General features: G+C 44.3%; 1 protein-coding gene across 2 annotated transcripts; it reads right to left on the bottom strand.

Annotated features, from left to right (window-relative positions):
• Positions 1–267: 267 nt before the first annotated feature.
• Positions 268–26355, bottom strand: CREBRF (CREB3 regulatory factor). Of its 2 annotated transcripts, none has more exons than XM_014875949.2 (9): positions 26239–26355; positions 16873–17050; positions 15858–15983; positions 13917–15000; positions 9644–9838; positions 7784–7973; positions 7240–7313; positions 6744–6866; positions 268–6202 (listed from the first exon to the last, which is right to left on the bottom strand). In XM_014875949.2, the coding sequence occupies exons 2-9, from the start codon at positions 16879–16881 to the stop codon at positions 6087–6089; spliced, it is 1917 nt and encodes a 638-aa protein (XP_014731435.2). In that variant the 5' UTR covers positions 16882–17050; positions 26239–26355; the 3' UTR covers positions 268–6086. The 2 variants fall into 2 exon arrangements, with proteins under 2 accessions (XP_014731435.2, XP_088029634.1); XM_088173508.1 differs by having other exon boundaries at positions 16873–17047; positions 26239–26326.
• Between the last annotated feature and the right edge of the window lie 485 nt (positions 26356–26840).

The following is a 26840-nucleotide window of genomic DNA, read 5'->3' as shown; positions in this document are numbered from 1 at the left end:
CCCTTTGGACAAAGGAGCTGGAGACATTTCCACAGGAGCTGCAGGGAGCCCGGTTCTCCAGGCTCTAATCCAGGTTCTCCAGATGGCCCCGCACTGACCCAGCAGAGGCAGCTCTGATCACGAGGAAGGAAAAACCAGATATTTCCTTACCTAGCTGTCATCCCTTCCAAATGAAAGTTCCTGGAAATACCAGGAGACCGAGGATGTAGCTCAAGGCAGCAGATGCCATTCACTATCATTCCACACACACAGTGATTCCAGACAGTATTTCCTCCACAATTTTTATTTTAAATTACAAAGGATGTTGCATACATTGATGAATTTGTATCTGAATAGAAGTGCTAGGGATCAAGGGTGACAGAGTAAACAAAGTCAATAGTTTAATTGTGCCTCTTTTCAAAAAAATAAAACTGCACAACTATTAACCAACATTTAACATTGCAACTCTTAACAGATCATGCTTTGAACAAGGTAAATTTATTTTCTAACAGAGACAAGACTTTCAGTAAGTTTTTCTGAGCTCCAGTTGGAAGTTGATTATAGAATATCAAGGACAGCATTACAATCATGACCCCAAGCACAGGCAGAACAGGATGCCATGTTTTGTTTAAAATGCCTTTTTTTTTTTTTTTTTTTGCATCTGTATGTGCCATCAGCCTTAAGAATTCACCCAACCACAAATACTGAGCAGTAAGTTTTCCCTGGATATATTCCAGGAAGATAGGCAATTCCAATCAGAATGTATGCATATCCATCATTATAAGGAGAAGATTAAAATTAAATTTTCTGACTAGGTTCTGTTTCCTGATCAGAAGATTTTGATAGAGTGCGATGTGCTTTTCCCAATACCAAATCCAATCCAAAAGTTTTCCTTACAGGAGCTAGTTAAATCACCCAAATTTGACTTTAAAGGATACCCAACTACGAAATATTTTAAACTCCAGAAAAACTCTGAACAACGGTATTAGCTAAAAAATTTGGGGTTTTATTTCTTTTTATGGGGGAAACAAAAATTGCCAGTGTGGCTTAAAAGAGCTCTGGTTCCACTTTTATCTCCACAGCTCATTAAAAAGACAATAAATGCAGAGTCAGTATTTGCTCCTGTGGAAGTTCATGGATGTCTAAAAGGCTGAGGATTATATTCAGAGTGCAAAGACACCTTCTAGAAGCACTGGAGGGAAAACACGGCATATTGTGAAATGCAAGTTGTAGAAAGACAGAGATTTTTGTTTGCTGCAAAGAAGATACAGCCTGAAAGTGCCATCTTTGATTAATGACATTGAAGAATCCCAATTTACATTGGGAAATATTCAAGAGTGGTGTTTTCTCAACAAACTAATGCCCTTAATACAGTTACAAGAAGGATCAGTCACTGAGGCAGCAACTGTTTGAAATGTACTTCACACGATCCCTGGGGTAAACAAAATAAACCTCAGCTGTGTGCAAGGCTGTGTCAACAAGCCAAGACCACATCTAGCAGCACACTCCACGAGGTGATTCCAACTGAAGCCTCCAAAAGAAATTCAAATCATGATTAGATGCACTCTTGAAACTCAGGTCTCAAGGCCAAATACAGATCCTGACATTCACGGTCCAGAACTGGGTTGTGCCTCAGCAGAATTTCAGGAAGACGAGCAAGCACGTTTAAGGAACAGAACTGCATTTGCTATTTCTGCTGGAGGCAGATTGGATACAACCCTTGGAAATTCTCCTGATAAAACCTTTTAGAGCTTAAAAAAAAAAGAAAAAAGCTATGTTTAAATGATTTATGGAAAAGCACATCCAGTCATTATAGTTGTGAATAAGCTGTTTCATTATTGAAGGCAAATATTAGATAAATACTGGGGGAGTGTCTTTTAAAAATAAATTTTAAACTGACACCTCTATATTTCCAAAGTGTCTGTTTGCTTTTAGGTTAGTTAAAAGACCCTTCCATCCATTTTAGGTTGGTTTTTCGTTTGTTGGCATTTTTTTAAAAACCCCAACTTTTCTCCGGCCCTCTTGGTATGGAAAAAAGGTCAATCTATAAATTAGGATCTGAACACAGCTGAACCTGACTCTCACATCAGCTTTACAGCAATGCAATTTTATTATATCACAATGATTTCAACTGGTATGATAAGAAAAGCCAGCCCATCCACACGTAAACATAGCTTTAGTAGTGAGTCTCTCTCATCCCAAAAAACAAAAAGTACTCACCAAGTATCAGTAAATGTGTTCAATAAACCATAAAAGGAAGCGTTAGCAAAAGGGGTTTTGGGTTTAAAAACACCCTTCAGGAGCACCCCCACATTTTGCAAGGCCATTCAAAAACTGGTCTTCCATAGAAATACAAAAGGACTACTGAGAGAAACTGAAATCAGCCCTATCCACACTCGCTCCAGCACGCTTTCATCAGCTCTGATTCCATCTCAGGAGCTTTGACGAGTTCAGAGGGAATGAAAAACACTTAATTCTAGATGTACAAGTAAGGCACAATATAAAGCCACATCATCATCTGTCATGAAGGGAGGGGGGAAGGACGAGGGTCATACATGGTACAGCAGAACAAGCAGCCCATCGATTCCAAGTGTGGCACCTACGTTCAGACTGACGAGATCTCGACAAGAGCAGTTATGACAGCATGCTTTTAATATGGAAACAAATCCTAGAGAATCCAGTGTATCAGAAAAAGGAAGAGCTTCTGGTTGTATTAAATCAAAAAAAATAGATCATTGTTTTTGGATATAGGATTAAAAGTGAATATTCACAATGCCTACACTCAAAAACAAACAAACAAAAAAAAAAAAAACAAACCAGGACTTTGTAAAGATCCACATACTATGTATGAACACTGAACATCTTTAGAAAATGGTCTTCTCTAAAGATCACCCCAAAACGCATGCCACAATTGCCAAAGAACAGAACATGTACATTTGTTGGTTTTTATACCCTTATAAGATTTTTGTTTGTGATAAGTATACACTAAATGTATATATTTTAATGACACTAGAGGAAGCAGATTGTTACTGGCATTAAAGTACAACCATTTCTAGACGGTTTAAATGCCACAGAGTCCCCTGGTTAAAATGTAAAGCTGCACAGCTTGCCTATGTCACCTTTATGATAAAGTTAAACCACCAAAAGGTCTTATCTTTACTCTACATTTTACTGCCAGGTTTTATTTATCTCAAGTATCGCTGCAGCATTCTGACCAGCCCAGAGTTAGCAGCAAGTGGCAGGAATCATATAAAACGCAGTTTCTTTTTTTTTTTTCTTTTTCGTCTTTTTTTTTTTTTTAAACAAAGTGCTTTTCTAAGATATACATACATATAAATAGTTACAAAATAAAGTGTCAACATTAAAAAGCTCAACTATTTCAAAGCTTTAACTTAAAATAATACATAGGAAACACTGAAATGCGAGGGTATGGAACTCACTAAAGATTCAAAGTCTACTTTGAAATGCGAGACCAAAATCATAGTCTGGTTTTCAGACAAAAATAAAAAGCTATAAAGTTGTGTGTTGCCCAGGATCGCCAGGCATTGAAAAAAAAAAAAAAAAGGGGGGTGGGGGGCTTTTAAATACCTTGTCAGTTGAATTTGTCACAGAAGTTTCTACCTGATTTCAGACTGTTCTCTCTCAATGTTCAGAGGCTCTGCCTCGCCTGCAGGGTTCGGATGGAGCACAGGGACAAGCTCTGTGTGCCAGCCCTGCCCGGGCACAGCCTGCACCTCACAGGACACATTCTCTGTCGGGGTTTTTGGGGTCCTGGGCAGCTCCACAAGAACAAGAGGAATACACCAGACCCACCGTGGAAAGTAGCAGCCAATTCTCACCTCACCCAAACAACAACAACAACAACACAAAGCCTCAAAGGAAAACACCCACATTCCACTCTGATTTTGCAAGCCTTAAGTGGATTTACAGAGTTTTGCCTAAATTGCCCTGGGTATTTGTTCAGTCTCCTGTAGGAAAGACTTTCTGTACAGCTCAGTAGTGGTATTTTGGCCTCCTCCTCCCTTTTGAGTCTTCCAAAATATTTAGGTACAAAGGAAGCTGTGAGTGTGGCAGGGCCACCACCTTCACGGGCCACTTTTCCTGCACTGTTACCAATTCATGTTTTTTTCTCTTAATAGTACAAGCTTGGATATAAAAATAATCTACTTATAAACAAAAAGGAATCACAGTACAAACAAACTCAGACAAACTAGAAACAAAGTGGAGAAATTCCCCAAAGGGAGTGGGGAGAAAGCCTTCATGGACTTTTGCATTTTTTTTTCAGCAGCTACATTTGAAAATATTTGGTATTTCTATTTTCAGTAAACAGTGTTTTGTCATCTTTAAATAGGGAGAGAAAGAACAGGGAGGAAAAGGAGAGGGGGGTCCATGAAACCAGAGAATGATCTTGCCTTGAGATAAAGGACTTTCTCATCAAAGGCTAAAGCTTTTAATCTGTACGTTAACACTGACTACAAAGCCAACTCTTATTAGCAGAAGAGCAAATAAGAACTTTGTGTTAATATTCTTCAATCATAGAAACTACTGAATTAACAAGAATAAGTCACATATAAGTCTGAAGAAGCTAGTTTCGAAATACCTGTACAAAAATATAAAAGTCTATAAATTTTTTTTTTGTTTGTTTTGTTTGAAGCCTGTGTTGATCCTTGGAAACATCACATGCATAATAATAATACATCAACTGGAAAAGTGGCAACTAAGGAATTAGATATTTGTAGCTCTTTTTTTTTTTTCTTCTTTACATATATACACGTTACAATAAAAATAATTTTATTTTGGTTGTTTGGTGGAAGTATACTACAACAAGCTAAATACTTTTTTTTTTTTAAATTCTCAAAGTCGAAAACTATTTTACCAATAGCTTACTAAAATCCAAATATATTAAAATCTCCTACAGTAAATGCAGAGAAAAAAGATTTAAAGACTCCAAGACGGCCACCAACTTATCTACCATGGAAGCGAACTACAAGAACAGCAAAATAATATTGTTATGTATGAATGCTCCTTCTGTAGATAATTGGACCCAAACAAAAAAATTCACAGTTCAGTAAGATCCCTAACCCTGACCTTTAATTTTTTTTCTTTTTTTCTTTTGTTTTTACATTCAGTACAGTATCATATAAGCTGTGCAAAACTTTACTTAGACTGGCAGTTCGCCATATCAGTTGCATTTGTCTTTGGTACAAAAATAAACAATCGCATTAATGTGCAAGTATTTGTTTTCTTCCGGCCAAAGTACCGAAATTGAGTTTTCTAGAGCCATCTTTTATACAATACATAGACTCTGTGGCATATATCTACATTTTTCAACATATTCCTATATACATTCAAAAATTTTTAAGAGCTGGAACAAATACATTAAAACCTAAAATCTCACCATCTATACAGCTCGGTTTTGCCCCTCAGGGTTTTCTTCATACAAAACTTTACCAGCTTATACTGATAGCTCTCCCCACAAAATACAAGGCACAAAGAATATACTTTTTTTTTCTCTTGCTTGCACAGACATTTAAATACTCTATTAAGCTCAGAAAATTAAAATTTTATATGGCACACTAGCTCTAATGCTGCGTGTGCTATGTACAAGTTAATGGTTGCAAAGAAAGCTTACTGGGTATTTTTAAGAACGAGGAAAGAAAATCCAATTATTTAAAAATAAAAAAAAGAACAAAAAACTCCCTACACTGACAGCTTCACCAAAAAAATGCTTCCTCTTACTTCACTTGGACCATAAACCTGTCACAATGTCTGGCAAATGCTAAAACATTTTCATTAGCAAACCCATGGTTTTGCTTCTAAAATACAAGTGATATATTCTGGTCCTAGATCATTTGAAAGAGAACTCTCATTTCTGCCCTTGAGCTTAAAGCAGCTTTGAAACAATCTGGTTTATGGTCCAAAAATGCTCTGCAGCATTTTCTACCATGCCGTGATTCGTTTTCCTACACTGTTACTTGAAACCAATGGAACCTACAGGTGAGTGTTTACAGAATGCTAAAAGCTGACATGCAGACCAGAATTGCCATTTACAACGAGGAACTCGACAGCAGGGGCAGAACCTGGGCAGGAGCAGCTGCAGCCCCGTCCTAAACCTTGGCCGTGGGGATCCGCAGCCCCACGAGGCCGCCCGTGGGGTCTCCCTCTGCCGTCTTCTCCAGCACCTGGTTCACAAACTCCGATGTCTGTCCAGCTACAGGGAGTCCTGAAAGGCACGGGAGACAAGCTGCTCTCAGGGCACTGCTCACAGGGGACACTGGGGTTGGGACAGCTGCAATCAGGGAAGGGTTCGTTGTTGATTTCAGAAAAGGTTTGTAATCGAATGTAGTGAGATCAGAGGGATGGAGCAGCTCTGCTGGGAGAATTGGGATTGTGCAGCTTGGAGAGGAGAAGTTTTGGGGGGACCTCATTGCACCCTTCCACTGTCTGAATAAAGCAACAAAACGGAGAGAGACTTTTTAGAAGGCCTGGAGTGATGGAAGAATGGCTTCCCACTGCCAGAGGGCAGGGATGGATGGGATTTTGGTTCCCTGGGAGGGTGGCAAGGCCCTGGCACAGGGTGCCCAGGGAAGCTGTGTCTGCCCCTGGATCCCTGGCAGTGCCCAAGGCCAGGCTGGACAGGCTTGGATCATCCTGGGACAGTAGAAGGTGTCCCTGGTGGAATGGGATGAGCTTTGGGGCTCCTTCCAACTCAGGGCATTTATGATTCTCTACTTTCATTTAAATACACAAAGCTCACTGCTTACCAAGAGTGTCTTTAATAAGTATGTTCAACTTTTGTTCCATGTTGATTCCTCTGTCATCTTTAGGTACCTGCACCCGATTAACTATTTCTTGTTTAATGGAGTTGATGACAAAGAGTAAATTATCTGCAAAGAAAAAAAAAAAAAAATTAGCTTTATATCACATTCCCCTGGAAGGGATTCACAGTTATCCACACACAGCTATCTGTGTCAGAAGTCTCACATTACACTTACTGTAAAATTAAATAGTTTACATCAAATATTACCAGTATTTTCAGTAATATTTACAGCACATGCAAACATTTACATAATTTACATCTGCAAAGTAGTTCAACATTGCAGGCAACCCAATTTCCATTCATTTTATTCAATGAGCTGGTTTTGTACCAACAGAATTGCTGAGTTTGTACCAACTCTTTGTGAGCCAGGTTACATCATGGTGTAAAACACAGAATTGCCCAAACAAAAGAAAGAATAAGATGTGAAGAGTTGTATTTACCATATTCCGTGTTGAGACCCCAGAGTTTTACTTTATTGGCTTCGTACTGGGCTTTCTTTTTTAGTCTACAAGCCCTATGGCAAGAAGAGGGGAAGAATTAGAACACTACCAGAAATTCCAGAGCAGTAAGAGCCACAAACTCATCCACCAACCCTCCCAGAACTGTGATGCACGAACTCATCCATCCTCACTCAGCTTCACTGAAAACACTCTGCTACCTGCATTTGCTCCCATTTAACATTTGTGGAATTTATCACTGGCCCAGCTGTTTGCCCCACAGCAAAGGAAGCCAATTCCAGTGGAAACACATCCTCATTTAGGGGACAGACAAACCACAGCTCCCAAAGTGCCAGCTGCTCTGCTTTTTGATAAACTGGTAATTCCCATTTGATAATCTGGTAATTCCCATTTGATAAACTGCAATTCCCATTGCAGGAGCTGCTACATGAAGCACAATTTCTTCAGGCAAAATTTATTTAGATCTTTATCATTCACTTGTAACAATCCAAATTTTCTCATCCCTGCAGCTTTACCCAATGCATACCTGGAAGCCAACTTGTTCTTTTCTTTCCTTGACCTGGGTCTGGCAGTTAAGGGCAGTTCACTGACGGGTGTCAGGTCACTGATCACTTTATTCAGCTTCCTCAGCTCGTTACCAATCTGGAGGAGTTTTCTGGGGTTGGGAGTCAGGTCCTCTACATCAGTCCTCCGTGACTTCTTGGCTGCATATTTTCCTGTTTTAGATGTGCAGAAAAATGGGTAGGGAAGTGACATAATACATACACAAACCTATGAGAAAACGCTCCAAAATAGGCATTTTTGGGTGCAGTTGAAGTTCTTTTGTTCATTGCATGAGAATGGGCCGGAATCAGGTGATCCCCATGGCCTCTCACAATAGAAAGAGCATTTCCAGATAAAGAGCTTTGTACAATTCATATTCTATCCAGATCAGATAAGAGCAAATACTGCTGGCCAGGCCACTGGATGTGACAGAGAGCATACACACAACTCTGCTGAAAAATGTATGTCACAAGTTCAAACTCTCTTGTTTTGTTCCAGCTGTAAACTTGTTAACTCCTATTCAGCCAAAATATCCTCCTGCACACTCCAGTGAATTAAACTCCTAAATAATCTAATTGCTAAAGTTCTGTACTAAGAAAAGAGTGCTGAGGCTTGGTGCTGAAACAATATTCAATGATGAAATGATAAATGCCAGTTAACCCCTTTTATTATGTGTATTTGAAGCTCTTTAAGGCCTGGTTTTGCACTTGACTTAAAGGTCAAATATCCAAGTGTCTGGTGGGATTGAGCCCTCAAGGCATGTTTGGTTATTGGTCGTTTAATAACAAATATATAAAATAATGGAATCACAGAATGGTTTGGGTTGGAAGGGACCTTAAACTCATCTTTTTCTCCCCCTTGCCATGGGCAAGGACACCTTCCATTAGACCAGGTTGCTCAGAGCACGAGAAAGAGCAGTGACAGGGGCTTTAGGTACTGATGTTTCATTACAGGATAAAGAAGCTTTTAAAAACTAAGGAGATTTAAAGAAAAAATTGCTTTCTTCCCTGAATAAATCTACAGGTAACAGCAACAACAACAGAATCTTTTGATTTAAGAGAAGGCCAATTGCCATGTTAAAAGCAGTAATTTTCAACTCTAAGGGAACATTAACCTTACAACCAGGGAAGTTGGTTTAATTTGCTCCTTCAAAGCCAAAATCAAATGGAGGAGCCTAAAAGAGGCCCTGTGACAAGAAAACAAAAATACCCCTTAGAGTGGTTTGTTTTGGGTGATGTTAATCATGTTCGTGGTACAGTAATTGCTCACTGGGAATAAATCACAGTTATTAGAGCAACTGGTTTAAGTTTCTAAGAGGGCATCTTAAGGAAATAGTTTATTCCCAGAGGAGTAACTGCTTCACTGAGCTGCTTTCAGAAGGGGAAAACAAGGAGGGAGGAGCAGAGAGAGACAGTTGTGCCTTAGTGCTTGTCCTCAGCTCATAGCACAGCTCCCTGAACTTGGCACCCCAGAGCCCTCCCAGCCTCCTAACACAGGCAGCACTGACAGCAAGAGCCACGAGCAGCAGACCTCAGTCAAGCCACCCATCCAATATTTACAGTATCACACTGAGAAAGCTTTGAACTCTCGGGGTTTCCACTGAGAGCCCTTGGAAGTCACAATTCTCAATTCATGCACACTCTTCTGCAAGAAACCACACTGAAAGTCCCTACTGTGTGTTCACTGTGCCTCCCTGGGCACTGCAGAGCAGCCTTAACAGACTTACAGCGCTTGAATTTGTGCCAAAACACAACTTCTCAACACTTGCAAGGAGGGGAATTTGGCTGCTGAAGGTGTCACAAGGAGAAGACAGTCACTGGTGAGCGGGATGAGGATTTCTTACCATGGTGGAGCCCATTCTTCTGGTACATGTTGCTGGGCAGGGTGTCCCTGCTCCACTCGGATGGCCTCAGCATCCTCTCCTGCTGGGACGGCGTCAGCTGCTCGCTGTACTCCCAGAAATATCTTCTCTTGCCTCTTTTCCGAGAGGATATTGCAGTCATTTCTTTTAAATCCTCCACAGAATCGTTCTCATACCCTAAAAGGATGCAGGGGGTTGTTTATATGCTGGTGACAGAATTGTTTGTAGGCCTTTAGCAGCGGACTGAGGATTCAAGTTAAGAGCAGAACCACAGACAGATCTGTTTTGCATTATCTAACAGATTTCAACTGCTCCTGGGTACTTGCCTTAAATCCAGGATAGACACTGAGCCACTGATGGGCCTTCATTAGTTGAAAAACCCAAATTATTTATGCATTTAAAGTCCCTTTGTGCTCTCTGACCCCCTAAGCTCTAGTGCCCCACAATCCCAGCAGTGCCAAGTACAGACAGATGTTGGACCACGTTCTCCCATCCTGACAATTTTCTCCGTGGATTGGCAAGAACACAATCCTAACTCACCTCCACATTTGACAAAAGCATGGAAAGAGAAGCAGATAATAAAGATGGACTAGCAAAAGACAATAAAGAAAAGATTATTCAATTATTCTGAGTCCCACAGGATTGAATCCAACTCCTGCTGCTCCTTGAGTCCAAAGACCTGCAGGGAATAAATCCAAGCACTGATTCCTCCTAGGCTGGAGAAAGGGGCTCTGTTATGAGGACAGTGACCAAAGGACCATCTAAGCTGAAGGGATCTGGACCCACTGTTCAACCTCTTCCTCCTCTTTAGTGGGATAACAAGAAATGATCCTCAGTAAAGCTGTACAATATTTTAGAGGTGAATTATAATGCACTTGATATCATGAACTGCTCATGAAGGACCTAGAAATTATAATGCCACTGTCCACATCACAGAAATATTTGACCATAACTATGTAAACACAAACCACGGGTTTTCAAACCCCAGATGTATTTCAAAAATAAAGATAAGCTATACTGAAGTTAAAAAAACAATCTCAAACCACTGCATGGCACTTTGTGCTAAAATGCTAAATAATAGTTTACATTTGCTTTGAAAAGGAGCATTTCTAAACATCACATGTTCTGATGGAGCTGAAGGAAAAGCCACCATGCATGGTGTGCAGGCTTAGCAAGCCTTGACCCCATATGCTTCAGCTCTGCTTCATCTTCCACCAGCACAAAGAACACTTTCTTCTTTTTAAAACAGTCCATTCAATTAGTCTGTTTGCACTTGAAAAAACAGCTGAAAGAGGAAAAACAAACTTTCTTGCTTTGGTCTCTCACACCATAACCCAAAGCACAAATAGAAGTCAGGTATGCAGAAGGATGAAATCCATCCTCAAGCTCTGTTTCTCATCATTTCATCAACTCATTTGCTTGGATTCTCTGGTTTATTGGAATGGCAGGGTTTTATAGGCAAACCAAACAATGAAACATGCTTTATAAAACATTTGTGTTGTATAGCCAAAATTATTGACAATTTACATAAAATACAGTTTCATATACCATAAATATTTGTATCTGTAGCTCCATTTTACTCAAATGCTATTTGATGAAAGTATCAAAATACACTCAAAAAGCCCACTGACCTTTCACCTAAAAAAAAAAGCTATGTAACTCATTATACAGAAATATATAAATTGAGCCCATCTTCATGGTAACACAGAATTAATCCAAGCAATGAAAACAAATCTCTGTAAGAGCTGAAGTGTACAAATGTACAACAAGGTTAAAATCAGGACTTCCTGTTTGCTTATTCAAACTGTAATTAAGTTAGCAACTTCAATTACATTGACTTAATACATCCTGCCTTGCAAGCCCAACACTGACCTGCTACCATTATAAAGTTACATAAAAGAATCCAGTGCAGTGTCCTAACCTAACACACAAACTTGTTTAGCAGCTCTGCATTTATTTAGCACCTCTTTATTTATTTCTCCCCTTGGCAAAGATCACACAGCAGGGCAGGCTTCTAAGGAATCTGAAAGGGTTCTTGTATTTAACTCTGAAGCCCTTCAGACTTAAATACAAGAACCTCCTGAAAGTCATTCTTCACATCCCTCCCTGTGGTTTCAGGTTTAAATTCACCAGGGTTCAGTGAAGCAGAACAGAGAACAGCGTGCACGTGACTTCTGCATCTCACCAGGTGAAACCCAAAAATAGCCCCATGAAACAAACCCAGAGAACTCCTCCTCTTCACCACTGAGGCTTCTGGCAAATAATTTCCAGAGGTTTTTCCCCCAGCTGATGCTCCAGGTGCTCAGACTGAACTAATGCAGCTGCTTAAAACAATCTCTGTGTCTCTAGGAGCACTTTTTCACTCATTTCTTCTCCAGTGCTACTGACAAGTGAATTAATTGCTGCATTTCCCATTTCTGGAATCTCCTGACTACTTGATGGCATGAACAGTTCATTTAAAAGTTTTTCTACTAAATGAGATAGGAAAAATATACTCAGTAATAACAAAACCACTACCTTTAAATGCTAGAAAAGGACTGGGCTGGTAATTCCCATAATAAACTACTTTTTTTTACAATTGCAAAATTGCTAAATCTGTGTCATGTTGATAATAAAAACACTGTTGTCCAAACTTGCCTGAGAGCCAGTCACATTTTTAGCTATTTCTCCTTCACTATATCTAAATATTTCCTCAGATAACACTTGAAGAAAGTGAAGAAATGAAGAAAGCATTTCATTCACTCTAAAAGCATATGTGAAGAATAACCAAAAGCAAATTATGTCTAAAAAAACATCAGAGGGCCAGCAATAACTAGTAGATTTTTGTCCTATCAGTAAATTACATCCTTACTTAAAATACCCACTGATTTTGCTTTCAGAGCTGTGAAAAGTTAAATCTTCCTGTGCTGTGCCTATATTTAGATACTTTATCCATAGTATTTACCTTTAGAGGTAAAAAAGTAACATAAAGTACAAGAGTGACATAATTAGAATACCTGGAGATGTTATTTTCTAAAATAGACAAAGTACATGATGAAATTTTTAATATCATCACACTTTAGGTTAATGGTTTTAGGCTTCATTCATGGAAGGGTTTGGCAAGCTTGGATAAGCCCAGATCCTCAGCTACTGCTGCAGAATGTGGATTGCTGGTCAGTAAAATAGTTAATTAAGTTAATTAATTCCATCCACAGCATTTAACACAAAATCTTTTCTTCATGGATCCCAGGCTCCCAGTGCAACACATCCCCCATGGGCTGCACAGCTGGAACAGAAAGCAGAGGGAGTTCACTCCAGAAGGGAGCAAGAGGCTTCAAAATGTTAATAAAAATGTGTTGTGTGCATGTGAAAGTAGCATAGAGGGCAGAATGCTTAACGAGTTTAATGCCAACGCAGGAAATCTAATTAGAAAATAATTTCATCTGAGAGTTCATTATGACAAACACTGACAAGCTTTAGGGAATCTGCTGTTCTCAACAAGGAAAAATTACAGCTGCTTTATCCCCCTCTAAGTTACATATTGCCAAATGTCTGAACACTTTAATTCTTATACTCTACTACAGGGCATTTGTAAGATGTGAACATTGTAATACTTTCTGAAATGAAATTAATACTTGGCTACAATCCTGCTGCTTCCTGTGCAATTTTATTTTTACCTTCTAGGTGAAGGTTAGTTCTTATTCCTGCAGTTAGAACTCCATTTCTACAGGCAGGAGAGAGGAATTCAGTATCCTCTCAAGTCCCACTAAGTGTTACTGCTGAAAACCAACAATAAATTATTCTATTAATATCAGTCATTCTTTGGATTCTGTGGAAAAACTCCACTTGAAAGTAGGAACTTAAGTAATTATGAAATTATTTCACTCAGGATGTGAGTTCATCCTGACAGATCCAACTCTGGATAAATTCACAGCCACAAGAAAACCCTGCACATCCCACCAGAGAGCTACAAAAAAAAAAAAAAAGACCACACTTGCAGGCAGCTGCTTTAACCTCAGGCTACAGCTGGGCTTCCTGTATTCTCTATTATTATTTTTGTTCCACGACCACAGTTTCTCATGAAATAGGCCAACAGAGACTTTGCATAATTTGAATAAATTGCATTTTGGAAAGCACTTAGAAAATATAGGAGGAGAGTTCACAACTTAAGATCAGTGCTGCTCATCTGTAACTAGCAGGAGTTGAAAAGCTTTCCTTCCCACTCAGAGGACAAATCCATGAACCTGCACATCACCAAACCCAACCACGCTGGTACCTGGTTCTGAGAAGGTGTCGCTGATGTCGTCGTCCTTATCGTCCTCGTAATCTTCCTCCTCGTCGTCGTTTTCAGACAGCTCGTGCTCACTGCCAAACCCCTCATCGTGGTCCTCATCTTCAACATCATCCTCATCCTCCTCCTCTTCCTCAGGGTCTGCTTTGGCCGACTGCTCACCCAAAGTGTCTGTTACAAAAAGAGAATAATTGTGCTCTTCTTTCTTCTGCGAGGAGTCGGACACGGACGCGCTGGCGGAAAGGCTGCTCTCCCCCACGGCCAGCCCGGGGCTCTCCTGGGGAGGGCTGAGCAGCAGCTCTTGAGTCTCTTTGAAAGGCAGCCCAGGATTTGTACTGTGACCATGGGGGGACTCGAGTCCTTTTCTCTCTTGTCTCTTTGCCACAGCCCCACAGTAGCAGGTGTTTTCCTTGGCCGCGTCGGCGTGCGCCTGGCTCAGCACCGGCCTGCTCTGCGGCAAGGGGTTGATCTTTACTTTTGCCTTTTTAACATAGTCTTTACATTCAACGTGAATGTTCACCTTCTCACTGCTGTACACGCTGGTCTTGACCATGATCTGTGTGCTGGAAGCAGGCTGGCTGCCAGGCTTGCTGGCCTTCTGGGCACAGTCCGACAGCGCGGCCTCGGCCTGCACGTTCTTGGAGGAGCAGACCGGCGCCGCGGCTCTGCTCGCCATCTTTTTGCCAGGTAACAAAGGATTTAAAGGGTTTTGTTTTACACTAAAGAGCAAATCAGGGTAATAGAGTGAATCTGAGACAGGCTGGGAGTCCTCGCTGTTCAGCTGAGCCAGTGTGGGTGTTTTGCTTATCACCTCTTCATCCTGGTATGGGCTTGAAAAGTCATCAAGGCCCAGGTAATCCACCTCTTTTGTCCCCCAGATGTCACAGCTGGTTAGTTTAGTGTACTTGGTTAGGTCTTCACAGTAGGTATCCCACTGCTCCCACTTGGAAGTGAAAGCAGCTTCTTTGTCCAGGATGTCTGTAAAAGACTCCAGGTTCTCAAGGTCTTTGCAGTCCTCCATGAAAAGCAAGTTGTCCCTGGAGCTTTGCTGATAGTCCATTTCTCTGTCCTGTTAAAGTTAAGTTAAAAGTTAATATAAAAAAAAGTATGCATCATCTCTTTCCTCTACTTAACCTGGTAAAGAGAGCTCAATTCCAGCGAAGTATGAGAGAGTGGTGACATAGGAAGAGACCTCAACCTTCAACTAAAAGCTTCTGTTGAAGGTCAGAATGAAGTTCCTGTGCTTCAGCAACAGATCTTTCCGAAGACACTGCTCTTCCTATAACACTGTATTTTCCTGGTATTGCAAATCCATCTGCTCATCAGGAACTGAACCAGTACCAATATCCATGTATTTAAAATATGAAAGACATCACAGGCACCTCTATAATCTAGGTCAACCTTTGCTGTGTGCTTAACAGAATATGCTCGAGTTTACCAGTACCTGGAAAACCTCATTCTAACACGACCAATTAATGACCACGAGTGACCTTTCTCCTTTGATGCAGGGAGAAAATGAAAAAGGGAATGCTCATGTAAGTAGCTTGTGAGTCAACTTTTATTCTCCTTCCTCTGCATTCACAGCTTGGGTGAAGTAGAACATAGCAGGGGGAGATTGTTCCCTGTGAGGGTGGTGATGCCCTGGCACAGAGAAGCTGTGGCTGCCCCATCCCTGGAAGTGTCCAAGGTCAGGCTGGAGCACCCTAGGCTAGTGGAAGGTGGATTTGAGCCTGTCCCAATGGCCACTTTGAAGAAGTGCTTGCTGAGGAAACATCACATTTGCTGGACAAGCAGTCCAGCACTTCCCTAATCAACAGCCAGAATAACGAGTAATTTCTCTGCATTTTCGAACCAACACCCCTTTATTCCTACAGGAAGTGGTGTCAGACAAGGAGATGAAAGCCAGGGCACACACAGGTGACCTACCAGTTCATACATGAAGTCTGGATCCGAGCTGCTCGTCAGGACATCCGTGCTCATCAGAGTCTGCTCTGAAAACAGGTGGCTCCGAAAGGCATCCCCAAAAGGAGGGTCCATTCCACTCACACTGGGCTACAACACAACACACAGACATTTCAGACACGATATAAAAAGGCACATTTTCGTCTTCAACAAATAGAAAAAGGATCACAATTTCCTCCTAGTCTCCAAAGGTTTTTACCACCACAGATAAGCACATCATTCCTCAGAGCCAGAGAATGCTTCAAGAGCAGCTGACATCATGTAGGAGCAATCAAAGCACACATTTTTATCCACCACAGAGCTGTAAGACTCCTTCTTTCTTCCCTGTTGGTTTCAAAGTCTTATGTATGCCAAGTTTTGGGATATGTTAGCATTTGTAGAGGATGAGGGCCAGTCCTGGCAAGATCTGGGAGTCCCTCTAATACAAATCATTTAGTACAACAGCAGTGCTGTGTTTAGAGCCATCAGAACTCATAAAACTTCCATATGAAATTGTAAGGAAAGCAAAATTTATAACAACTAAATCAAAACTGTTACCTCTCTCTCAAGAATAAAGTGAAATTTGGCAAAAAAAGCATTATGCAGGATGACTGGGCATGCAGGGAATGGGCAGCAAGGCCTTCTGCTACATTTAATTCCAGACCTCAATTTCTCTTCTAGACACTCTCACCCTGAGGGTTGGGAAGGGAGAAACACTGTGCTGCTGAAAGTCATTCAGTGTGCTGAGTGTGAATCACTGCAGTAATAAAAGGCTGTTCTGCTCTCCAGGCACCCTCCCTCACCAAGAGAACGTGGCTGAAGCTTGAACAAACACAGGAGCAAGAGCAGCACCACAGCTTCCACCACAGACACTACAGGGACCCTACAAAATATCCATCTTTTAATTTCTTACACGTCTTCCTTCCCAGTGCTGCTCAAATTTGTTCTTAAACAGAGGCAAAATTGTTTACAGAAGCAAATAAAATCCTAGCAGACTTACCTGAGGCATTTCCAAGCCCAGATTCCCCAAATCCAATTCCAAACTTCTTGTTTTATTCACTTGTAGATTCCTTTCCAGCTTTACTTCAGTCTCAGGGAGTTTACACTATCCATGCAATGAAAATTTTCCTTAGGATAACTTCAGTTCACCCTGATGGAGCTTTTCTATTTGTCGACTTCTGTGCAGAATAAACACAGCAAACCCCCAAGGAGGTGAGTAATCCTTCACCAACAAGGTGAACGCTTAAAAAACAGCCAAAGGCAAGAATTTCCCCTGAAAATTGATTTTTCCTCATGCTGGTATGTATAGAAATTTTCTTCCCCTGATATCTTTCATTGAATGAAAAGCCACAGATGCTACAGAACAGAGCTGCTGCAAAACCGTTTTTGGCCAAGTTACATTTTGTTGCCTTTTTTCCTCTCTGCTGAGACCAGCAGCTCTACAGACACACCTGAAGAGAAAACCCTGCCAAATTTGGAACAATAATCAGCACACTGCTGGGTATTCAAGAGAGACACAACCTTTATGACTAATGTAACAGAGCCAATAAACTCTAAAAATGTCTCAGGCAAAAAGTCTCAGAATACAAATTTCAGAACAGGCAGAAATGCTGTTTCAGTGGTATCTCCTCCTTTTCTTCAGGGATGAATCCATCCAGCATCAGATAAGATTACATCAATCACTCACACAGCAACATCTAGTGGTAGAGGATCACAGAAACCATCCAGCAGCAGAGCAGGAGAGACAGATTTCCCCAAGAGAACAAATTAAAAACTGCCAAATGCACAGCTGTCTAATAAAATATCTTCTTTATTCATTCAAGTAAGGCATATTTTGAAATTGGACCAATTAATCTACTGGTAGTTTTACCAATTTAGGACTTTCTATAGATCTGCTCTACTTCAGATGTTTGTCTAATGACTTTTCTGAGCTTAATCCAGCATTTTGAACAGTGCAAGGAAAACTCTCACTCAGCACTGCTCCTAAGTCAGGCTTTGGTGCAATCTGCTCAGGCTGTGTTTATTCTCCTCTTCTGAAAAACAAATAGTAAACTCGAAGTGTTCTCCCACAGCTCAGAACCCTCCCCCAGCAGCACATGACAGCATCCCCGTGATTATTCCCACTTTCAGATGGTATCTCAGCTAGTTTGTCCTCTTTAGCATATGGACCATCAGACTGTGGTAAAAACAGACACTCTGCAAAAAAGTCTTTACTTATCAAAACAGGCTGCTTTGCAAAGAGCAGCTGGAATATAAAGAACAACAGTTACAGGTTCAGTCACACAGGAGTTCTCAGTTGAACCCTTGCTACCTTTGCCAGAGTGGCCATTCCTCACAGGGCCCTGTGATGAATGAGCCAGCTCCTTGTGAGAAAAGCTCCTTTCTGCTCCAAAACCTCCAGGGAACCCTTTACTTATTGAAAAGCAACATTTAAAGTGAAATTTGTGCCTCAGCAAGCCCCATCTCCCTCCAGCCAGCAAAGGGCACACCACAGCAGGACTGGTCCTTCCCAGGTGGGGACGTGGCAGCAGTGACTGAGTCACTGCTCAGCCTCACCTGGGCCAGCAGAAAGGGCTTGTTCTTGAAAACAAACACAGGACGTTCTCAGACACACAGAGACAGGCAAGGTCACGATCCTAAATACCCAAACACTTTATTTCTATGCAGATTGATGCCTTTTTCACCAGCACATCGGCTGCATTCACAAGGAGACTGCCAGAGTTCTCCAGGACACAAAGGGGAAAGAAAGGAAACATTTGCTGCTTCTTCACTGGTTATTCTTCGTTGTGTTTTTTGTTAGAGCATGGGCCTCAAGCCGTTCCACACACAGCCAGCAAAGGGGAGTGAAACTTCATCTCTGCTGACACTGATTTCAGTAAGAACCAACCAACATTTCCAGGTGCCAGCTTTTGGATCATTTCCAAATCCTCTAAACAAACATTAAAGGCTCAAAATACTTCTACCATCTCCAAGACTGGAGTGATAAACTTCTTGCACTGTTTAAGAATGCCAGTGCATGTCCTCTCAGGTCAAAGCAGTGTATCAGCTAACCCAATTATTCCCGTAATTCTCTTTATATTTCACTCTTGACATTTTATAATATTCATATTTAAATGTAACTTGAATCCCAGTAGGATCTAGTCGACTATTCCACAACGTAGGATTTTTCTTAGTAGCTCTGTGGAGGGGAAAAACACAGTGAGGCCATGAAAAGAAAGACATTGCCTCAGGGAGCTGCACAATCCAGATATCCTTCATGCTCCCAACAAAGCAGCCCTACTTCCAACTGCTTTCCAAATTTCCCAGAAAGATCAAGGTCATCATTAAAAGCCTCCTGCTGTTTGTACTTAACTACCAGTGTTTCTCCATGAAGTGGTAAATAAAGATGTATGGCACAAGTCAATGCCACATATGGAAGCACAGGTGTAAAATCAGAACTTGCTGTGAAGGAAAGTAATTTGTAGACTGCAGTTAAAGTCCCATTTTTACAGAATTTATCATTACTGGCACTTTCAGCCCAAGACTGAGTTAGAAAAGAATAGTCCAGCTGTTGTGTTATCTATAATGAATGCAGCTCTGAATGAACTAAAAGAGCTGTGGCAGAGCTCAAGTACAGCAGCACTAAGAATTACTGAAGATAAATATAGCAGGAATTTCTGCTTCAGGACAATTTCCATTAATGCCTTCCATCAGCCCTTCCCAAATGCAGAGACACAGGTGGAATACAGAGCCTGGAGCAGGGCAGGGTGCTGGCTCCTCTGGCAACAGCCTGCAGGGAAATCAGATTAAGGTGATTAAGGAGCCAGGCCCGGAGCTGGTTCTGTGTCTGCAGCTCTGGAGTCACTCCAGTGCCCAGCTCTGCTGCTGGGAGGAGCCTCCTTCCTTCACTGGGACCTGAGGAAGGGCAGGACAAGGCATGGAGTGACACAGAGTAGGGTTAGGTGGGATATTGGGAAGGAATTCCTCCCTGTGAGGGTGGTGATGCCCTGGCACAGGGTGTCCAGAGAAGCTGTGGCTGCCCCTGGATCACTGGAAGTGCTCCAGGCTGGGTTGGATGGGGCTTGGAGCACTCTGGGATAGTGGAAGATGTCCCTGCCCACGGCAGGGGGTTAAAATGAAATTATCTTTAAGGTCCCATCCAGCCTGAACCATTCCATGATTCTGTGATCTCGGGAACAGCAATGTCCATCTAAAATTTAAGAATTTGAGCTACTGATGGAGGCAAGCATATTTACATTGGTTAAAATCCCATCAGTCATCAACAAGGAACCAAAGCCTGTTCTGTAGAGTTAACACCTAATTAATCTAATGACAAATCCTACATAAAAATGATCCTCTGTATTCAATATTTACTTTCTGAAGAGGAACAGTGGTTCCAAGATGCCCAGGAAGACTGAATTTCACAGCAAGTGCATTAGCTGGGATTATTGGTCTACCCCAGCCTACAGCAGCAGCTGAACTCCACATATGCAGCATTTAGGACACACAGTGCAGCTCCTGTGCATGTGCTGCCTCTTGGGCCACTCAAATACCCTCCTACCACAACACAGCACCTCCAAAGAAGCCCCTAGAAGAGAAAACCCCAAAATTTCAGCTTTTAGCTTAGCACCTCTGAAAGTCTTTCTCGGTCACCTGTGTGAATCATTTGTACCATGGCTGTAAGGAAAGTTGCTATTTCTGGCCCAGTTCAGCTGTATTTTGTACCACTGGAAAGGCACACGGAGTGTGGCTGTGCTGTTTTGTTGGCTGCACAGTGCTTATTATCCCAGCAGCTAAATGCCTGCTCTAAGTGCATTACAGGAACAATTACACTTTCATGATGGTGACTGCATCACACAGCACAGCTTGTCAAAGTCACAATTTTGATGCAGGTATAAAAAAATAGCTCACAAGAGCCTGCCAGTACTAAACCTAAAAGCTCAGGCTAAAACATGCATGGCCAACTCTGAATTTCAGAGAAAGCACAAAAACTATGCCACGTGCTTGGAAAGAACCATTATGTACCATGCACTGGTTGCTGGATCCGGACATTTTATGAAATACTGGAGTTAGAGATGCAAGAAGTTCTCCTGCACGTCTCTTAAAAGCATCTTTTCCTTCCACAGTTTGTGCCAACTTGTTTTCTGTTACAGAACAGCCTCTGCTCAGGGCAGTCTTCAAGCTGAGAACGTGCAGACTGCCTGGGGTGGAGCCCATCCCTGGAGGGGACAGGGAGTGTCTGGACATGGCACTCTGGGCTCTGGGCTGGTTGAGAAGGTGGGAATCACTCACAGGTTGGACTCAATGGCTTTGGAGGACTTTTCCAACCTCAATGAACATGTATGTTTTCTTACTTTTGTTTCTGAAAAATGTTCCTTTTATTTTTTTGTCTGTCTACATGATCCTTCTATAATTATCTAGACTCAAAAAAATTATTTTACTTTCTCCCCCACCACAAAGACACTAAGTTTATTAGTACTATTATTATTTCATAGCAGTGAGCAATGACACTCTTTTTAAATGTCTTCCTGTATTTCCACCCACCACAGTCTCATTCTTGGACTCACAAGAGCAGCCAAGTCCCTCTATGTTGTTGCTGAAGGATTTCTATTAAAATGCCAGCACAAGCATCTAAGGCATTATGCTCTTTGCTTTTTCTGTCCTGAAGAGAAAATAACACCTGCTTAAAACCCCCAGACCCTGAGTCTGATGGAGCATTGCCACTTAAAAGATCTAAAGATACACAGACTGTTTCACTTCTTCTAAGCCTCTTCCCTTCAGGAGAGGGAAACTCTTATTTCACTGTCTCTGTTCCCGTTCCTCTACTGACCATCCCTTCCCCCTGCAGTGTTATTTTTCCAATCCTACTCGCCCATAGCAGACAGACTTCAAGACCTGGAAGTGATACCTCTAAAGAGAAGCTCTGGTCTGCAAACACACACACACAGCACCTCAGGCAGCAGAGCCCAGGAGCCACCACAGGAACACAGAACTCATGGACCCCCCCATGCCAAGCTGCCAATTCCCAGCTCTGGGGCTGCTCCAGCTGTGTCAGCAAACAGGCAGATCCCCAAAACTGATGGAATCACAGAGTTATAGAATGGTTTGGGCTGGAAGGAAGCTCAAAGATCATCTGGTTCCACTTCCCTGCCATGGGCAGGGACACCTTCCACTGTCCCAGGTGGCTCCAACCCCATCCAGCCTGGCCTTGGACAATGCCAGGGATCCAGGGGCCTGCCCACGCTCCCAGGGAACAATTCCTTCCCAATATCCCATCCAACCCTGCCCTCTGTCAGTGTGAAGCCATTCCCAGTTTCCTGCCACTCCAGGCTCTTGTGAAGTCTCTCTCCATCTTTCCTGCAGCTCCATTGTGGCACTGAGGCCGCAAACTGTGTCACCCCGAAGCTTCTCCTCTCCAGGCTGAACAATCCCAGCTCTCCCATCCTCTGCTCACCCTGGTGCCTCCTCTGGGCTCTCTGCAGCAGCTCCAGCTCCTTGCTGTGCTGTGCTGGGGAATCTCTGCAGGTGAGGTCTCACCTGAGCAGGGCACAGGGCCACAATCCCAACCCCTTTCCTGCTGCCCACTGGGATCAACTCAGGGCATGGGGGGCTCCTGGGGGCCAAGGCAGGTCCAGCTCTTGGCCACCAGCACCCCCAGATTCTTCTCCCAGGGCTGCTCCATCTGTGCATCCCCAGCCTGTGTTTATATCCCAGCCTGCATTGATTCTGATCATCATGCAAGAGGCAGAAGCAAAAAAAAGTGATTACTTTTTAATCTAACAAACATTCTGTATCAACATATTTTGTAACAACTATGCCCAGATTAATATATTCCTACTAGAAGCACTTTTCTGTATGTTCTGGAACAAAGACTGAGATTTTATTCTTATTTTAGTGCTAAGAGTGGGATGTGCAGCATGTTGAACTTATTAGAACTACATTAACAGACTTTAATTAATTTTGAAAAATGGTTACATTTAAAATATTCATAGCATAAACCTTTATTAAAATAACACTGCAGAGTTAGGAGAGTTGTTTGCACACGAGAATTAGTAGTAAAACAAACATTTACATTTTTTTTTAAGCTGTAGATTTCCCGTGAAACAGAGTGGGGTGAAAGCAAAGGCAAAAAACAAAAGCAAAACTAAACAATTCAGTTTCCAATCTCCAGCAATATTCTACATCCTGACAGGATGGCTGTACCTATATTTTTCTCTGACAGAGTCTTTTGGACTAAGAAAAATCAATTCTGTAGTTTCCAGGAAAAAACAAAAAGCAACAACACAAGTCTTATGATGAAGGGAACAGTACAGTCTGGTCTATTCTTCACACTGTGAAATTACAATTGTTATACCCTTGTTAGAAATGGGGCATCTGTACCGAATACTTCAAAGCCAGTAGCAAATTTGAAAAATGCGTCAGTCAAAACTGTCCAAAAAGTAAAAAAAAAAAGTGGGTTAAGAGTTTAAAACCAGAAGGATTAAAAAATCGAAATTATTATAGCAAGGTCTAAACCTTAAATTTAAAATGTTCACAGAACTTTTGGTTTAACTTTCTTGCCAATGCCAACTCTCAAGCACTTCTTAGGCAGTGGCAAATCTCCTTATCAAGGTTTGATGTTAAAACATTCAATTAAATTTCCCAAATCACAAAGCATGGACGTGCAGGCCATGGCAATCTAAACCTGTGGGTTCCCTTATTTATCCCACACTATCAGTTTATTAGTGGGACAAAAGCTTCTGTTCCAAATTAATTCCTGTTAGTGCTGACTTCAATCTCTGTCCTTCACAAGGCTGTTTGACTCTCCCATTATTTAAAAACCACTTGAGGATGCTCAGGGGGCCTGGTGCCTCTGCTGCAGATTGCTCTTATCAGAGAATACTCCCATCAAACACAGGATAATTCCTTCTTGGCTCAGGGGAACTACTGGCTACGGACATGTCTGAGGTCTCTGAGCTGCTGTTATTTATTTTAAAAGCAATCTCACCAAGATTATTTTAGCAGGAAAGGTTTCTTGCAGAACTATCACACCTAGAAAAGCTGTGGCTTTCCCTGGATCCCTGGAAGTGTCAAAAGCCGGGTTGCTTGGGGCTTAGAGCAACCTGGAATAGTGGAAGGTGTCCCTGCCCATGGAAGGAGATCAAAATTAAATAATCTTTAAGGTCTCTTCCAACATAAGCCATTCTGGGATTCTATGATTTATTTTCCATAGAAACTCAGAGTTCTCATTTAAGCAGCCAACAACAAAAATCGACCATATTTTTAAAGCACCTGCATCTGCCCCTCTGTAATTTTTACTACGAAAACACATTCAATAATAGTTATAATTAACCTTCCCCACAAGGATGCTCGGAAGCAACCTTAGAGGCCTTTCAAACACAATCCCTAAAACATTTACAAGCGTTTAAAAGGCAATAAGTGAATCTGATTCTGTTCTGCCGGTTATACGGAGCGTGATTTCAACAAGTTACCCCTCGAGTGGCAGCAACAGAAAGATCCCGATCACTTTAAGTGAGAATCGCACATTTTCAGCCGGCAGCGCTGAGCGCTCCCGCCTGTTGCACGGGCTGAACAAACACCGTGTGTGCTATGGCGAGTGTGAGAGCGGAATTATCTCGGATACCGGATCGCATCCAGCGATGCCCGGAGCAATGCCGTGGGCTGCGGGGCTGGCAGGGACGGGGGAGGGCACGGCAGCGATGCCGCGGGTGGGGAATAACGCCCAGGGTGGGGATCATGGGGGAAAAAGGTAAATAATAAATATTGGGTTTGAGTCCTCGGTGACACGAGGGGCTTTCAGCAAGGTGTTCCCGGCTAGGAACCTGGTGAGCTTAGAGCAGACACGGAGAGGTGTTCGACACCCGTGTGGGGACACGCTGAGACCCGCGGGCGGCTTTTGAGGCGGCCCGGAGAACTCATGGATGTTTTATAACCCAAATCTGCGGGGACAAGCCAGGAGCAGGACACGGGAACGCGCCCCGTCCTCCCCTCAGTGCGGGGAACGGGACCCCCTGTGCGCGGGCACCGCCCCGGGCCGGTCCCGACCCTTAGATGGCACAGCCCCCCTGAGGCAGAGCGTTGTGGAGGGACGAGAACCGCGAGTGGCCCCGTAGCCACGGCCCCGCACGGTGCCCGTGTCCCCCCCTGTGTCCCCCGGCCCGGCCCTGACCCACTAACACACCTCCGGCCAACATGGCCGCCCCGCCGCCCAGCGCAGCCTACCCCGGCCGCAGCCGCCCCGCCCTCCGCGCCCACTCATTGGCTGGCTGCTCCGCCGCGCGCTCCCCCATTGGCCGACGCGCCCGCCGCTCACCCGCCCAGCGGCCCTTTCAAGCTAGGGTGAGGCGACATGTAAACAAACCCCCTCCCACCGCCCCGGCCGCGGCCCCGCGACCCCCGCGCCGCGCCCGCCGCTCTGGGCCCGCGCCAGACCGGCCCCGGCCCCGCCGAGCCGGACACACCGTCCCCGGACCCGTGTCTCGCGAAGGGCGGCCCCCGCCCGGCGACCCCCGCTAGGGCTGCGGGCAGCCGGAGCGCACCCGTGCTGCCCGAGAGAAGCCCCTTCCCGGGGCCGCGGCTCGCAGCGAACAGCCGTTCCCCGGCTCTGTCATTACATAAACGCCGTGCCGGAGCGGGGACGGTCCCGTCCCGCACTCGCAGAGCGGGGATCCCTCTCCACCACCTCTGCTCCGCAGCTTTCGGAACGGAGCTGCCCGTCGGACACCAACACGCCCGGGCACAGAGACCCCGCATACCCACGGGTCACCCCCGGCCGTCCCGGGCATTCAAACAGGTCGCAATCGGAGGAGGTGACTACGAGCCCGAAAGGAAGAGGAGCGCAGGACCTGCCGAACCCTTCTCTCCCTCCCCGGGCAGCTCCTCCGCCCGCACACCCAGAGCGGCCGGGCTCCCCCGGCAGGACGGCGCTTTCCTCTCCCCAGCGCTCGCTGCGAGACTCGCTTTCCTTGTAAAGGCACGGGCCGCTCCTGCCGGGCGGAGGCTGGAGGGGACAACGCCGACAACTCTGCGCTCAGCCCGCGCTCCGTCCCTGCAGCCCCTTCTCCTCGCCCCCACCCCGGCCCCGGGCCCCAGAGCCCCGCTCCGGGACCGGACACCCCCCGCACACAGCCGCTCTCCCGCGGCCCCAGCAGCCACACCCCCCCGCCGGACGAGCTGAACAGAGCGGAGGGGCCGCTGGCACCATCCCCGTCCCGCTGTCCTCGGCAGCCGAGCACACACCTCTGCCCCGCTCTCGCTCCCTCCCTGCAGCCCCCTGCCCGGGGACACCGCCTCCTCCCGCAGGACCACCCGGGGCCCCCGACCCCCGGCCCTGGCGGCGCCCCGCGGTCCCCCGGAGCCCCGCGGCCCCCCCGAGCCCCTGACTCACGGCGCTCAGCGGGGGCCGCAGCCCCGCGCGGCCCGGCCCGGCCCCTCCATGCGGCCCCGGGTTTGTTTGTTTATGTCCCTTCCTGACGGGTTCCCGGAAATCGCGTGACTCGACCCTCACGTGGCCCGAGGGGGCGGGCGCGCGCGGGGGGCGGGGGGAAAGGGGGCTGCGCCAGCCAATGGCAGGGGGCCGTGTCAGTCACGTGACGGCGGAGCGGCGCGAGGGGGGTATTTAAGGCGGGGAGGCGGGTGCCCGCGGGCAGAGCGCGCCGGGGCGGCGGCGGCGGAGCCTGAGGCTGCTGGGGCCGTATCGGACTCGTGTCCGACAGCCCGATCCTGCTGCTCTGCGGCCCTGCTCATGCACTTACCCCCTTCATACGTCCATCTTCTACCTGCAGCTCTGTATTTTTCCCACTGCACAACCACCCTTCAGTGACAGGTGGCTGGCCTGGACTGCTTCAATCACAACTGGAGAATTTACTAATAAACATAATAAGAAATAGACTCACGCGCTCTTATCTTGCTAATTCTAAAGAATGTCTGCTATTCTTTAAAGAAGTTTTTGCATTTCACCCCATTTCTTCTATTTTTGCCCCACAGAGT

Source organism: Sturnus vulgaris, chromosome 15 (genome assembly GCF_052056855.1).
Source record: "Sturnus vulgaris isolate bStuVul1 chromosome 15, bStuVul1.hap1, whole genome shotgun sequence".
Taxonomy (NCBI): domain Eukaryota; kingdom Metazoa; phylum Chordata; class Aves; order Passeriformes; family Sturnidae; genus Sturnus; species Sturnus vulgaris.
The sequence above is the reverse complement of the archived record's forward strand: the minus strand, read 5'-3'. Positions and strand labels throughout refer to the sequence as shown.